Source organism: Ochotona princeps, chromosome 4, assembly GCF_030435755.1.
Source record: "Ochotona princeps isolate mOchPri1 chromosome 4, mOchPri1.hap1, whole genome shotgun sequence".
In the NCBI taxonomy this organism is placed as follows: domain Eukaryota; kingdom Metazoa; phylum Chordata; class Mammalia; order Lagomorpha; family Ochotonidae; genus Ochotona; species Ochotona princeps.
Window position 1 is genome coordinate 24,327,737 of NC_080835.1, and position 16,721 is coordinate 24,344,457.

General features: G+C 45.5%; 1 protein-coding gene across 2 annotated transcripts in view; it reads right to left on the reverse strand.

The window, feature by feature from the left end:
* The window catches only part of LDLRAD3 (low density lipoprotein receptor class A domain containing 3), a 249,935-nt gene extending 233,614 nt beyond the window's left edge, over positions 1-16,321 (reverse strand). Inside the window, exon 1 of one of the 2 annotated variants that reach the window (XM_058663174.1) lies at positions 16,151-16,321. In XM_058663174.1, the coding sequence (XP_058519157.1) occupies positions 16,151-16,196 (46 nt within the window). In that variant the 5' untranslated portion in view covers positions 16,197-16,321. The remainder of the gene's footprint in view (positions 1-16,150) is intronic. The other variant, XM_058663175.1, reaches the window with a different exon arrangement.
* Between the last annotated feature and the right edge of the window lie 400 nt (positions 16,322-16,721).

The following is a 16,721-nucleotide window of genomic DNA, read 5'->3' on the forward strand; positions in this document are numbered from 1 at the left end:
GACTGGGCTGATAGAAAGTTTTAGCAGTATGTGCAATGCATTATTTTAAAGAAAATCATGCTAAACGTCTGATAAACCTGTGTGATCAGTACACTAGCATTTGTGTTCATATTCTCTTCTTCCCTATTTGAAATATTTTAGAATGTACAATAATTTTTAAAAGTACATATTTAAGGTACCCAGGTTACTCCTGCCATCAGCTAAGTTTTATTACTATCCCCAGAGAGAAAATGTGCCTAAGGAAACAGCAACACCATGGATTAGGTCCAGGATGAACCAGGGCAAGTTAGGAGCTGCCAGGAAGAAGTCACAGGAGACAGACTGTGTGCTGGAAGCTGAACATGGGAGGACTGTTTTCTAGAAAAGAAGACTTACCAGCCAGAGTGAGTAGGAAGCTTACTCTGAGAAGCTTACCACCAACACGATCACAGCCTTAATTCAGAGAGACCAGATGGCGACTGGGGGCACCCACAGATTAGACAGCCACTGGTTGTAGGGAAGGCAATAGGCTGGGAGTCAGCACTCCTTCTCAGTCAAGCTGGTCAGAATCACGCAGTAATCCTTAGTGAGAAGCAAGGGATCATGCAGCCACTCCATGGGCCTTAAGCTGCTGGCAGGGGCAGGGATGTCGGAGCTGGTCCCTGCACCCAAGAAGCTGTGCCAACCAGAGGGAAGCAAGGCATACACTTGAAAGTGAACAGCCAATGGGACAATATGTGAGAGTGGTTAATCGATGCAGAGTTGGAAGACTGTGGGTGTCAACATCAGGCAACATACTTCAAGGCAAAAAGCAACACAGGCTGAAGATCCCTCAGCTGAAGTGCTTGGGACTACATGTGTTTTGGTTTCTAGAGTATTTTTTTTACACTTGTACATACATAATGAGATAACATAGGGATGGGACCATCTAAACATGAACTTCACTAGGTTACTTACACCCCTCATACACACAGTCTGAAGGATAATTTTATACAATATGTTTAGTGCTTGTGTGTTTTGACTGTACCCCATGTCAGATATGAAGTTTCCCACTTGGGGTGTCATGTCAGCACCCCCAAAATTTCACATTTTTGGAGCACTTCACATTTCAGATGATCAGATGGTTGATGCTCAACCCACAGGAGATTGCGGATGCAACCTTCAAGAAGAGGGGACCCATCCACTCATACCAAATCCCCAGCTTTTCATGAGTGAAAACAGCCAGAGCCAAGTCAGACTGGGTTTACAACAGCAGAGAGGTGGTCATTTCTGTCAGTTTATTAAGTACAGGAAAATATCATGAACAGACTATAGTCCAATTTACACCTGCATGTGCGCATGTACACACATACACACACAACCACTACCTTGAATCAATTTTGGTTTGTAATAACTCCTTTTTCTTCTAAAAATATTCTATTTTTTCTGAAAGATTTATTTTATTTGAAAGTCAGATATACAGAGCAGAAGAGAAACAGAGAGGAAGATCTTTTGTCCTCTGATTCACTCCCCAAGTGAGTGCAACGGCTGGTGCTGCACCGATCCGGAGCCAGGAGCCAGGAGCCTCTTCCAGGTCTCCCACACGGGTGCAGGGTCCCAAGGTTTTGGACCATCCTCCACTGCCCTCCCAGGCCACAAGCAGTGGAGCTGCTGGGATTAGAACCAGCTCCCATATGGGATCCCAGCAAATGCAAGGCAAGGACTTTGGTCTCCAGGCTACCGCATTGGGCCTTAAGAATATTCTAAACTAGTGCTGCTCACCTTCTATATTTATGGACATGGTCTACGTATATCCTACCAGCTGAGCAGTCACCAGCCACATGCAGCTACTGAGCAGGTGGCATGTGATTCAGAAAGTGGATTTTTCATTGAATCCTAACACAATTTCATTTAATTAGCCACATGTGGCTACCAGGTATCTTCTGGAATGGCACAGACCTGCAGCACCTTCCTCTGTCTGCGGCATATACTGGTGAGCTAACTCACTCCTACTAGCAATCATTTCATTAGTTTACTGCACTTTGTCACAATGAGCAGTGCTGCCCCCAAAACCCTCTGGCTACATATTTTGTATATTCTAAACTATTCAATCAAAATAAAGCCCTATTATAGTTAGAACTGTGCGGTCAGTGGGTAATGGTGTGTTTAGGCTTCTCCTGTACAGTAAGACCTCTAACAATATCACAAACACTTACTGCATTTTGCCTTTCCCCAGCTGTTGATATTGCTCTGTTGTCATTGTGTTTCTGAAGCTTTTCGTAAATCCTGGATACTAGTCCCATTATCTGTTGTGTCATAAGGAAAGATTTTCTCCCATTCTGCTGGCTGCTTCTTTGCTCATCATTTACTTTGCTGTTCAGAAGGTTCTTCGCTTGATGTAGTCCCATTTGGTTATTTTGGCTTTGACTGCCTGTGCTTTTGGTAACTTTTCTAAGAAGTCTTTACCAATGCCTTTAACTAGCAGAGTGCTTCAGTGTTGGTGGGAATGTAAGCTAGTGCAGCAACTATGAAGTCAGTATGAAGAATGCTAAGACAACTGAAAATTGATCTACTTATGACCCTGCTATCTCATTCCTGGGAATCAATCCAAAGGAAGAGAAATCGGCATAAGAGAAAGTAAGCTGAAACCCTATATTTATGGCAGCACAATTTGCAAGAGCAAAAACATAGAAACAATCCAAATGCCTGTTCAAAGAGGAAAGGATAAAGAAAATGTAGTACATCTACTCCATGGAATACTACTCAGTCATTAAAAAGAATGAAATTCTTCCATTTGCAACAAAAGGATCCCAAAATAGAGACCATCACATTCAGTGAAATAAACCAATCCCAAAAGTACAAATACTGTATGTTTTCTCTCATATAAGGCAACACTCACACAAAATACAAAACAAATACACACAGAGGTAAACGTGTGTGTACATACATATATGTATATGTACACACACACATATATATATATTCTCATAGACGAAATGTATAATGGAGAACAGCATATTAGGAAGTGAAAATATATTGCAGTATTCACCTCTACTTCCAAACAAAAGAACCACCAATGAAACTATTAAATATATCTTGACGATAGGATACCAGATTTTCGACCACTGCCAATACTTATGATGCCATGATACACTTAAACAGCAGAATGTTGGGCTTGTGACTTGCTGAAGCAATATATTATTGCAATAATATGGGGGGGGGGATGATGGAGTAGAGACCAGAGGTGAGAAAGGGGAGATGGTGGGAATAAACCCTGTATCCACAGAACCATACCATGAAAAATAATAACAATAAAAAATACAAAAAAATGAAGTACGTTTACAGATTCTCAGGAGGGCAAAAAAAAAGAAATGTTCATATCCAAAATTGGAGTACCTGAGTTTGAATCTTGGTTTCATTCCTGACTCCAACTTTTTGCTAATGTGTGTCTTTGCAGGCTGTGGTAATAGCTTAAATGGCTATCTCCTCGCTACCCACATGAGAGACCCAAAGTGAGTTCCCAACTCCCAACTTCAGCCTAGGCCAACCCCAGTTATTCAGGGCATTGAGGAGTGAACCTCTCATATTCTCATATTCTCTCTCTCTTTGCCTCTCAAATAATTTTTAAAATCAATAAGAATGTTTTCACAATGTAAAATTAAAAAGAAAATAAATCAATGTGTTCACAGTTTTTAGGATATGGTACTGTAAGTTATATATGTCTACTTTTTGCCCAAATTTTTGTAATAAATCTAAATATCTCTAGTAAGATACTTAGTAGGTAATTACAAGAGCTTTACACACATTGTCTCATTTCCACATGATAAGGAACATTACTATTTCTATTTTGTAAGGAAGCCACAGCGACTTAAAAAAAAAAAAAAAAAAACCTGTGACCAGCCAAGTTAAAGGCAAGAAGCTGGAATCTGGACCCAGATGTACTCATTCTTTAATCTATATTCTTAACCACCATCCCAGTGCTTCTTAAAATCCCACATGCACATGGATTACTCAGAGCTCTTGCTAAAAAGGCAGGCTGACTCAGGTGACAGGCACAAAAATCTATGCACTGTTACATTAAAAACAACAACAAAAAAGAGACTATAATCAACCAGGACAGGTTTCCCGTTTCTTAAATAATGGTAATACTTATAACTCTATAAATGAAAAACAAGCTCTATAAATGAAAAAATATCCTTCTCTGTTCCGGAACTCTCAGGCCACCCTTACCCATCCACACCGACAGGCAGGAAGCTGCTCTTACAGACGCCTACCAGCAGATGCCCTGGCTCCCGTCGAGGGCAGCCACTGTCAGCCTCACTTAGCTGACGCCAAGCTTAATCAGCCTTCTCATCTCATTAAACGGGAAAGATCTGATCCCCAAAGCAACCATGAGCAAACACTTCCGCAGATCCAGGGAGCAGGTGCAAGGAGGAATAGGCAAGCCTCATCCACCACCGTCAATGGCAGACACTCAGTACGCAGTGCTCGGCACCACTTACATCCCTGCTCCCACAGGCTTTTCTTTACAATGTGAAACCTATGCATTCTCTAAACATTTTAATCTTTCCAAATTTGGCAACCACTAGCTAATTTTATACCTCAAGAAGCTTCAATACCCTTGCATTATGCTCCTAATTCGTCATGTCTTTTTATGTGGGGTGATCAGATATTTGTTGTTTAATGAACCTTTTGCCACCTTCAGCAACCCTATTTATCTGTCTTAATACTAGGAAATTACTTCTCTGATATCATAAAAGTTACTCCGGCATAATAAACTTTAATCCTTAACTTTTCATTCGATTTATACCTCTTGATTTTTACTCCATCTCCTATAATGAACACATGAGTGGTTCTGTAAAAATAAGAGTTAGTGACATTTTGTTTTACATTTAGTCTTATAATTGATGAATTTCTATCACCCTCCATTTACTTCTAAGATTATACCTACTGGTGCATTTCCTTCCTAGGACATTTGTATGATTCCACCAGCAAGCTTTTTATTTCCCTTTAAAGTAGACCAGAAAATAAGCTTCTTCCTTTTTTTTTTCTTTTTAATAATTTCTCCTATTCGTTCAGTAAACTACACAAACTCCCATTAAAAGGAATTAAGATGCACAGCTTTCATGAACCTGTCAGAACCCTGTTGATATGACACATGCTAGTCCCACTGTATGTCTAACGAATTTATCACCTGATTTAAAACCACTATCATCCATCTTCCTCTTTAACAATTTAGGGCAACATAGTCTCCCGCACACCAGAGCTTTGCAGCTCTTTGAAGATGAATGAGGCCAAAATCAAGAGGAACTGAGAGCACCTGTTACCAGGGGGCAGAAAGGCTGGCCAGCTAAATGCCACTTTGTCAACTCCCTCCTTTCTTCAAGGTCACCGGCACATCTCTCGTGACTCCCTCAGTTTCTCCTTAACTCACAGGAAACCGATTGTGTGCCCTATGCCAAGCACTGAATCAGATGTTTAATGGCAATTAAGGAAGACCTCAAAGAGGATTTCCCACTGAAATCCAAACTTAAGCCCCGTAATGATAGGATTTTTTCTTTTCTTTTTTTCTGTGTTCAAGATTGTTGCTGAGCCGGACTTAATGGGTTCTTTAAGAGATGCTGATACCATCTCTTCATTTTTCATTGGTTCCATTCTCTCAATATGTTTTCCAATTGGTAGCATCTCTGCCTGCTCTGGAATTCTTATTGGGCAAGTCAATCGACAGCTTGATCGTATTTTCGAAATCTGTTAGCTTTTCTTGCTTTGTCACTGCCATTTACTTGGATAACATGAATGAATTCTGAGGAATGCTAAATCTTGCACTATGACATCATTGCTTTCCTTTTTCTACCTATCATTTCTGTTTCACAGTCACACGCTTAGTTTCATCTCTCATTAACACAGAACTTGCTGGATGCAGAAGTCATTCTTTCCCAACTGTATCCCTTTGACAGCTGTTAATGACAGCTCCTTCCGGCTTTACTTCCCCAAGACCCAACACTATCAGCTGGGCTCACTTGCTTGTATTATCCTTTCCTGATGGAGTCTATGTTATTCTTACTAATCTGTTTTTGAAACATTTCATTCAATTATGTTCTGGTTTCTCTTAGCATCAGCTCTTTTGGACAACTTCAGCTCTGACGAAATACCCTGAGTTGTTAATCACTCATCTACCATCCCCAAAGTCTCCCATTGAGTTATTACAACAACAATTTTTTTAAAAGTTAAATTTAGAACTTTCCAGACAAGTCAAGAGGCTTTTTGTCAACTGAACATGGAACTACAAGTGTGATTAGAGTTCATTTATCAGCCATTTCCAATTAGTTTAACAACTCCTAGAGAACACTGCTCTGATTCAAGGCTAAAGTGCTGAGGAAAATGTTCCAGCAATGCCATCAAAGATGACACACTGCTGACAGACCCACAGCTAACCTCCCTTGGCCTTAAAATAATGAGAAGGCATCTTTATTGCAATAAAATTAAACACCCTTTATGCATTCATCACTCTATGCCAACAAACACAAATGTCCCACTGCCACCTGGAACATTGGCACCTTGGGTTTGCAAGTCTTCTAAATCAAGTTATTCATAAACTCTGCATCGCCCAGCAGCTGGGGGCCAATGGCCCATTCCAGAGTAAGCAAAACAGCTGCCCCTTCCTGGTGGCAGCTCTCCAGGACACAGATAGCCTCACGCACACACTGCACTAATTGTCTATTAGAAACCACACTTGGATCTGGGCAACAACGAATTCACTCCACTTATCATCAGTCCCTTGGTATCACTGTTGACTAGTGAAAAGGAAGGACCAGGTCCCGATTTTCTGAAAAGATCTTGGAAGTTTAAAACCCTGAGATTCATTCTGGTCAATTTGTAATTTTATCTTGCTTTTATTTATTATCTGAAAGGCAGAGAGAAGAAGATAGAGGTGTTTAATCCATCAGTTCATTCTCCGAATGACCAGGGCTGACCCAGATCAATGTCAAGAGCCATGTGGCCAGCATCCAGATAAAGGAGGCATCATCTGCTACTTTCCCAGCTGCATAAGCAGGGAGCTAGATCAAAATGCAGCAGCAGTAACTCAAACCAGAGCCCTAACATGGGATGTTGAGACAGCCATGGAAGTTTAACCCAAGTCACCACATCCCAGGCTTCATGCTATACTTTTAATATTTAACACACCACTGCTTTCTCGGTAGGCATCAATGCTCACAAGAGCTCCTTGGTTTGAAGCAACAAAATCGGTTCCATCACGTCTGGCTCCTTTCTGGAGAAATACCTGCCAAGTCTGCCTTCCACAGTAAAGTAATTTTCATAACTTAAGAGAAGTTCTCCTATACATGAGCCATATAATTGAAAGCTCGAGATCAAAAGTAATAAACTTAAATCTCTCTTTTTCTAGGCAGCATTATCATCAATGCTGTATTTCTATCTAGAAAAATCTATTTCTAGACTCTCACAGAGGGCCTTTCCACTGGATACCTGGCATTATATGTGAGAAGTGCTGACTGAAAAGAAATTGCTTTCAGTTGAGATTCCAACAAAATATTTCCACCCAAGAGGAAAGAAAACATCTCCATCATTAATATGTCCAAAGTAAAATCTGACGGCACTGACATAATCTGCTTACTGTTGAGACAGTTTGTTTTAATAAATCAAGCCTCAGCAAAGGCCAATTTAAACACTCACAATGAAGGGTTCTCCACACAGAGGAATGGCAGTTGGTTCATCAGCTCCCATCTGCTAAAGACACCATTTGAGAATAATCAATGTGGAACACTTCCCATTCCAATGGCTCTCTAGCAGATCATTCTAGCCAATGAGACAGGCATGTAGTCAACAGTGACATCACGATCCAATGAGAGGATTCACCAGCATATACTATAGAGTACGTCTCCTCCCTCCAACCATCTGAGTGTCTACACCAATGGCTAATAGTACAGGTTTGTACTGAACATACCCATGCACCAATTCTGAACTCACACTGCTTGTTGGAAAATGACTTAACCTTTTGTTAGAAAAGGAAGTTGAACATCCTAGCTACTTGAATCAAATGCTGTGAAAACGCAGCAGACATCATTGGTAGCAGAAATATTAAATTCATTACAGTATATATTCCAGAAATACGGTTTTAAATCTGTTAGATGAACTGACATAGAGCCAAAGAAAGATGGCAAACAACCGTGTATCTGAGACTGCAGCACCCCCAACACCAGGGGATGTTGTGTGTCCCTAAGGCTCACAGCATCTTCTGACAGCAAAGTTGTGACTGATCACTGGGGATACCTCAGTGAACTTGGTCACATCATTAGTGTGTTAGCATTTCCACAGAGTTCTGTGTACTGTCAATAATCAGTACTCAGGTCAAAAGCTAGTTGGAATATTGAAAAATGGCACTAAAATCTGGGCAGAAACTGTATCCACAAAAGTGCAAAAAAAGAGCGTAACTCTGAAAACAGCAAACATCTATTACCCCACAAATGACTACAGTCCCATATTTTGTTGTAAATCAGAAACCAAGTGCAGTAAGACACTTAAAAGAGGGAAATACAAACAGCAGAAGCTACACAGTGCATGAAATAGAGGCGGGGAGAAAGTACCGATCATGAGACAAGCAATGCAAATGAAGGTAAGAAAAATTGCCAAACACTTTGGGATAACCAAAATGTCTAAACAGCATGCAGGCGTGACCCATCTGGGAGCCACAAAGTAGAAATGACAAAATGCAATAGTTAAGAAATAAAGTGAAAAACTGTAATGACAAAACACGAGTTCCCTACGATGACATGTACCTATGATTCCATACATGCATGCATGTACATATAAATTCACACAAAATTGACTTAGATCAGACAGTTTATATATATTTTTTTTTTAAAGATTTATTTTATTTTTATTACAAAGTCAGATATACTGAGAGGAGGAGAGACAGAGAGGAAGTGGAGCTGCCGGGACCAGAACCAGCGGCCATATGGGATCAAGGCAAGGACCCCAGCCACTAGGCCACGCTGCCGAGCCCGACAGTTTATATTTTTTAAAGAAAGGAAGAAAGATGCAAAAGAAGGGTAAGTGAAGATTTTCAATCTTTAACTGTTATAACTTCTGTTTTGCTTGAGTTTTGCCTGTGTAGTACTTGGCATTCTGCCACATTGTAAACCTTCAATGGGTGTGATGTCTGTTAGACATCAAAAAGGAAATAAGAAATGTAACACATCATTCCAGCTCTCAAGGGTGGTACGTTTAGTAGGACTAGGGTTATGAGCGTATACACACACACACACACACACACACAACCAGTATACCTGAGTCTGTGTCATTACATATGCCAGATTTTTTTTTTATTCAAGAAAAATAGGGGTGTTATTTGGTTTAGTAGATAGGGTGTCACTTGGTACATCCATGTCCCATATCTGACTGCCTGAGTTCAAGTCCCAGTTCCATTTCTGATTCTATCTTTCTGCTGGGAGGCAGAAAAGATGTCTTAGCCCACAGGCGGTAGGTGAGGCGCGGGCGATTGGTCCCTCCACCCAAGTAAAAGGAAATGGCCTGAGATTCTGATTGCACCATTATGGGCAATTATAGAAACACAGGAACATTCTTCCTTCCCCCTATTCCCTCTCCCCCCACCCTGCTCTCTTTCCCAGCCTCTCAAGTTTAAAAAAAAACGCATGGAAAATACAATGAACAGTTAAGTTTATTTTAGAGCAAAATGATCTTGAAATCCATGCACACCCAGAGTCTTCAAGATGTTCATGGAAAAATGTATATTATGAAATTGTGAATGGATTTCAAAGTTTTTCACACCAAAATCAACATAACCATTAATTTCACTTTCCTCAACCTTTCTGAAGTACCTGCATAGGGTTTGGTCCTATGCATGGCTTCAGGTATCCACTGGGGGTCTTGGGACCTATCTGCTGCAGATACGGAGGGACTAAGTGCACACCCACTATGCATGACCACCAGATAAACCATACTGTCATCCAAACACTCCACAATCAGAAGCCTCAAGCTAGATGATCTTAGAGCATCAACACTCCTATCTCCACATTTTATCTAAAAAAAAAAAAAAAAAAAAAAAAAAACAAAGTGGCAGCCAGGGCAGGCATCATCCTCTCTGAAGCTAGTTCAGGAACACCAAACAATAACATTTTTCCCAAAGCCTAGGTGTCCAAGTCTTTGGAGCACTGTTCCCAGCATGGCCCAAGGCCTATCAGAACACTTCACATTTAGAAGCACCTGCCAAGATATTATAGATGGGAAAGCGCCTACAACAATTGCAAATGATAAAAAAAAATAAATAAATAGTCTCATGTCCATGTGTTCTTCAAGGGCAAAGAACAAATTTTACACATCTTTACACACCTAGGCCTGGCTGTGACAGCGTTCAGACACACCAACAAACAGCCAAATAAACCTTCAAGAATTTCCTAGTTACTCAAAGACAAACAACAATAACTATACGCTTGGGAGCCAGAGACCCTAGGGAAGGCTTTGCACAGTCAGCATGATTTGAGCCATCCATGTCTGAATGAGCCAACAGGCAATTGTCCCCCACCAAGGCCAATGCCCTTCTCCAGGAACCACCCCTCACCTGACAAACCCACATCTTAAAGACAGCAGACAAGGGTACATGGGATTGGCCTGAAAACAGCAGGAAGCAGAAGCCTCAAGGAGGGCTGGGAACAGAACAAAGAAAAATAACAGCTGGAAGGCTGGGTGTCTCACAGGAACATGGGTGTTACAAAAGCGACAGAGAGCACAGCTTGATTTAGGAAGACTTGAAAAAAAAAAAAGCCAAGATGAACACTTGAAACAACCAGCTTTGAAGTCTTTGCAGAGCCGGGGAGAAGGAGCTCCGGGGAGCAAAAAGGACAATGCCAGCTCTGTTGAGGCCAGGAAGGGGGACTTCCAGGGCACGGATTTCAACACCCAACACCCGAAGCCAAATTGCTGGCAGCTTGCTCGCCTTTAGTCCTAGCACCTGCTGAAGCTCATGGGTTTACCATTCAGGGAAGCAGGTAGCCCTGGCTCAGCTGTCACCTGCCCGTGGCCAAACAGCTCAGGACATTTCACTCTGGCCTGAAGCTAGTGGGAAAGGGTCAGGGCTGCAGGCATTTCTCCCTCTAAAAGGGGTTTTCACATTGAACTTGGCACTGCCACAGAAGCCTGCTGCTCCCCTGTTCACAGGATGCCATCTTGATCCACTGCATGTGAAGGCCTCTTCTAGTTGGGCAGTAGTAACGCTGGAGGTGCACGACGACAGGGCTGGCACACACTAGATCAAGGCTCTCAGCCAGGGGCATGTTGGCAACGTCTAGAAAGACATCACAGCTGGGGTAGGGGACAGGAGCTATGGCTGACATTTAGAACCAGAAAGGCTATTGAATACCCTACAACTCTCAGGATGGCCCTTACAACACTAAACTCCCCAGCCCCAAACCAGACTAACCTGTCCCTGCAACCAGCTTGGGAAACCCTAACAATCTTCCTGAAACAAACACCTGCTCTCCCTCAGACTTGGCAGGTATCCTGTGGCAAAAGTCCTCACAGCACAAGGAGCAGGCAACAGGCAGATGACAGGGTGAGCAAATGCTGCTGCCTCCAAACACGTGGCTGAAGTTCTCCCAGCAGACACTTCTGAGGACAGGCCTTAGCATTCAGATGAGTGAATTCTTTTGCAACAATCACACACATTAACTCACACCATCTGAAAATTCTCTCTCTCATCAGCAGGTTGACTCAGTGACAGGTGGGGGGGGGGTGGGAGTTAAAAAAAAAAAACTGTATAGAAGCAGGTGTTGTGGTGCAGTAGTTTAAACTGTCACCTAACGCTGATTTCCTATATGAGAGCACCACTACTACAAGTTACGGTTGCTCCGCTTCTCATACAGCTAGCTCCCTGCTAATGTGCCAGGGAATGCAGCAAAGGTCGATGGCCCACATGCTTGGGCCACATTGGGAACAAGGATGGAGTTTCTGGCTCCTGACTTGAGAAAACTGACCCAGTCCTAACTGCTGAGAGCATCTGGAGAGTGTACCAACAGATGGAACATGTCTATGTTTCCAAGCGTATACCATTTAGCCTTTCAAATGAATAAATACATATTTTTTTAAAACTGCACTGATAGAATGTCCAAGACATTCCAAAATATCCCAAAGAGAGAAACAGAACAAACAAAAAAAAATTCAACAACCAGAAATAAATTTATCCCTGGGGCTACTCCATAGCTAAACAGTCTCATCACTCCAGAAGAGTTCCGTGGCATATGGTATCGTTTACTTTTCAATTATAAGCTACAATAAACATCTAAGAAAAGGGGAGAAATATAGACTTCCATGAGTAAAAATGAAAGTTCCGTAACTCCAACTCAGATCAAAAATTCAAATCTTGGCCTAGGTACAGTGTTTTCCACATACCCATTCCTACATATAGCAAAAAGAATGGGATAATTTCTTCTTTTGTTTTATTTGTAAGGTAGAGAGGGAAAAAGATCCTCCACTCCCTGGTTCAATCAGCAAAGAGCCAAAACAGTCAGAAGTGAGCCAAGCTGAAGCCAATAGCCTGGAACTCAGACCTGGCATGGTAGCCTAGTGGCTAAAGTCCTCTTCTTGCATGCACCAGGATCCCATATTGGCACTGGTTCATGACCTGGATGCTCCACTTCCCTTCCAGCTCCCTGCTTGTGGCCTGGGAAAGCAGCCTTGGGACCCTGAATCCAAGTGGGAGACCTAGAAGAAGTTCCTGGCTCCTGCCTTCAGATTGGCTCAGCTCCAGCCACTGTGGACACTTGCGAGTGAACCAGCAGGTGGAAAATCTTTGTCTCTTCTTCTCTCTGTAAATCTGACTTCCCAACAAAAATAAATAAAATCTTAAAAAAAAAAAAAAAAAGACCTTAGAACTCGAGGCAGGTTTCTCGTAAGAGCAGCAGGGTTCCAAGCAATTGGGCTGTCAACATGCCACCTCCCAGGCAGAGCATCAGTAGGAAGCTGGATCAGGCACAGGTGTCTCACACACAGTTCCACCTTTACTCCAGAAGCTAGGATTTGTGTTACATCAGACCACTCACAACAGCATGTACTCCAGGGGCAGCTGGCTGCATCTGCTGAATCAGCCTGGAGCAGCAACCACACAGTGGACAGATGTGATGGAGGGGGTCACTGATGGAAACAACTTCACTGTTTGCTCCCGAAAGCATCTGGGAAGAAAGGGGCAGGGTCCTGGAAGCAATGCCAGTGGAGGTTGAGAAAAACCTGCGTGACAGCCGACATTTCATCCAACCCTTGCTGTGGGATCCTGGATGTTACTGAGCTCTGAACTCTCAATTTCCTGTTGTTCAATCTTGTTGGAAAAAACCAACAAGAGCAGGTGTTCAAAGTTGTGAGCTAGGCCCCTCCCACAGGGAAGCTCCGCCTTGGGTCCAGCCTCACAGGCAAAGCAGAGCAGGTTGTATCTTCCCTATGAGATGGCCTGTGTATCAGAGATCTCTCAGCCCTTTTACCAAGGTGACACATGCCACCCATTATACACAGATAACACATACATCCCACTTGCCACCCATCCTGGTGACTCCAGCCAAAGACATCCACGCAGTCCTCAAGGCCCAAATTGCTTCTCCAGCTCCTTCCTTCCCTGATCCCAGGGTCAAGGGCCTTTGTGGGCTGTCAGGAAAAGACACCTCCCATCCCAGCAGGCAGCCTGAGCCACATCTCTTTAAAGACAACAAGGTGTGTTTATTTGTACTTGTGCGCATGTGGTTTCATCTAGGGGCTTAGGCCTTGTTGGGCTTTGCAAAGCAGCTTGGTCATTTAAAAACAAATAAATAAAATAAAAACCCACCCTACACCCCAGTAAGCACATGGGCCCCAGTAAACACCTGCCCTTCTGAAGGGTGGGCACAGGGTCAATGGAGCCTTTCCCTGACAAAAGGACAATGTCAGGGAGTCAAGGTCAGCCTGCAGGAAGAGGTGAGCAGTCCGGCTACCCCCTGCCCCCAACTCCCATGAGAAATGTCTGGAGGCCCACAGGCCTACACCTACCACGCCACCCACACACAGGAAAACTGAATGTCACATGGTGTGGCCAAGTCTGTCTTTCAGGATGCATTAAAACGCAACAGCAGCCAAAATCAATGCTTCACTTCCCTGCCACAAACAATGAAACCCACATGAAGGTGTCTGAGGAGGTTCCTGAGCCACAGAGGCCTCCCAAGTGCTATGGAATGCCAGGGACCTTCCCGGCCTACAAAGTCCAGGAACCCAGACTGGAACTCAACTCTGACCCCCCAGGTCTCTACACAGACTCTCAAGCACAGGCGGAAATCCACAGCGCCAGCTTCTGTAAATGCTCCTGCCGGATCAACTTCCGGCAAGAGAACCAAGATACAGTTTAGGGTCTCTGGGCCCACCATGAGGCCAGGCAACAAGAGAATGTGGCAGCCCGACTCCTGGTGACAGGTCAAAGTGGAGTCCATGCTAAGAAGAGGATGCTTCCTGGATCATGAATCAAGCATACTCCCCCTCCTCATGATGGCCATGTGATGTGTTTGAACCCTATGGGATACACACACACACACACACACACACACACACACATTCATTTTAAGTAACCAGTGCTGAGTAGGACAAAATTAACTATTTTTACAAAGATGGAGACTCAACCAAAACAATCCAGTACCAACTGGGAGATGCAATAAATAACAGTGTCCACCCTGCCCCAAGTAGCTGTCCACACACACACACAACAGCCGGCTTCCAGAACTGTCGTTGGGTGCTGTCAGGGCAGCTATGCACCCTGAATGAAGCAGGTCTTGGTGTCTGAACCGCCCAGGGAACTCCGCCCTGATCTACCAGCCTTCAAATAATTCACACCTGTTGGCAGTTGTCCACTGCCCCTTCGCAGCCCAACCCCCAGAGTGTCCCAATAATAGATCAGGAGGAACAGGGTACATTGACTGGACAGGGTTAAAAATCCACAGGAGCCACCAAGAGTCCGAGCACCTCGCTGGAAACCTAGCAAAACCCACAGACATCTAAATGGAGTCTCAGAGCCGGGATGACGTCATCTGTCTGGGGGTGGGGGCCAGCAACAGGAGCGGCAGCTGGGGAGATTGCCCAGGACTTCAGCAGAACCACTCACACCAGCAAAGGAGAGCTCACAACGAAGAGAGCCTCAACTTCCCCAATCAACAGTCCACCTAAGTCATCTCCACAAGCAACGCTGCTAGAAGCATTCGGGAAGAGCAGGCGTAAATGAAACCTGTGCATGTCATAAACGCCAAGCAAGCTTGGGAAAAAAGTTCACTAGGCCCTGTCACCCACTTTCTGGGCTTCAGCTGTCCAGAAATAAACGTCAGGGAGCCAGGGGCCAAGGGCCAAGGCAAGGAGGGGCGGCTGACAGCTGCGGCCGGTGGGCAGGGGTGGCACAGTACCGGTTCCAGGCTGGAATTCGGAGCGTGCCCACATCAGCAGAAAAGTTCCTGGGAACAGCACCACACAGTCTAGAAGGGAGGGCGGTTTGCAACTCTCTCACCGCCCCCAGGATGCTGTGAGGACGCGGAGTCACCCACGTCCTAATGTCCCTCTCTGGCCAGCATGTCCACTGCACACACCTTCAGAAAAGCTCCCGCTGCCAGGATCCCTGAGAGACATGTATCATTCCCAGGTCGGGCCCGGCTTTTCACCGCACCCTGCCCAAATCAGCCCGCGCGCGGGAAGGAAGCACCGAGGCTACTCCCCCCGCAACGCAGGTGGGGAAACTGAGGCACGGGGCGCACGCGAAAGGCTTGGAAGCGGGCCCTGGCACAGCCTCGAGAGCCCTGGCGTCTGGGAGGAGCTCTCCCCGCCGGTTCCCCGACACGCATAACACACACAGAGAGACACACTCGAGCTACGCCCAATGGGGCGGCCGCACGGCTCCCCGCCGCCGGGCTGCACACAAAGCCCCGCCCGCGCGCGCACAGACACACACACACACACACACACACACACACACAACACCACGGCCCGGCGCGCACGCCCACACAATAGGACGGCGCGCACCCCGCGGCGGCCCCTCGCCGGGGTCCCGGCCAGCCCGGCTTCGTGGTCCGCCCTCCTCGCACACCCGGGACGCGGCCCACGCGCGGACACGGGGCTCGAGCGCTGCCCGGCCGCCGCGCCCCGCTTCGCCCGCCGCCCCCCGACTCACCCGCGGCGCTGCTCAGCAGCAGGCACAGCGGCCCCAGCAGCCACATGGCGCGGCCGCCGCTCCCGCTGCCCGGCGCCGTCGCTGCCCCCGCGGCCTCGGCGCTGACCCCGCCCCTCGCCGCGCTGGCCCCGCCCCTGGCCGGCCCTCCCACCCCTCGCTCCGGCCCGCCCAGGCCCGGGGCGGCGCAGGCCCCGCTCCCCGAAGTTTTGCAAGCTCCGGGGCTGTGTTCCCCCTTGGCCCAGGGGCCACCGAGGGGTGCGCGCATAGGGTAGGCCTGTGGGGCCTCTCGCTCCCTCCCCAGTCCGCAGGCGAGGTTATCTCAACAGCCGCCACCTGCAGACCAGTTTTCTGCCACTTTCGTCCCTACAGCTTGCGGGGATGCAGTGCTCGTCCCTTCCTCAGCCCCAAACCTGACTTTTGTACTCCACTATAAAATGAGTTTACCTCAGCGGGAAACACGGCAAGTTATGACACAGAGTAAGCCGCCGGAGGAAACGTGCTTTTGGTAGCAATTGTGGAAGACGACCCGTGCTTCTTCAAGTTCAATATGCTCCCCACTCACGGGTGCTTT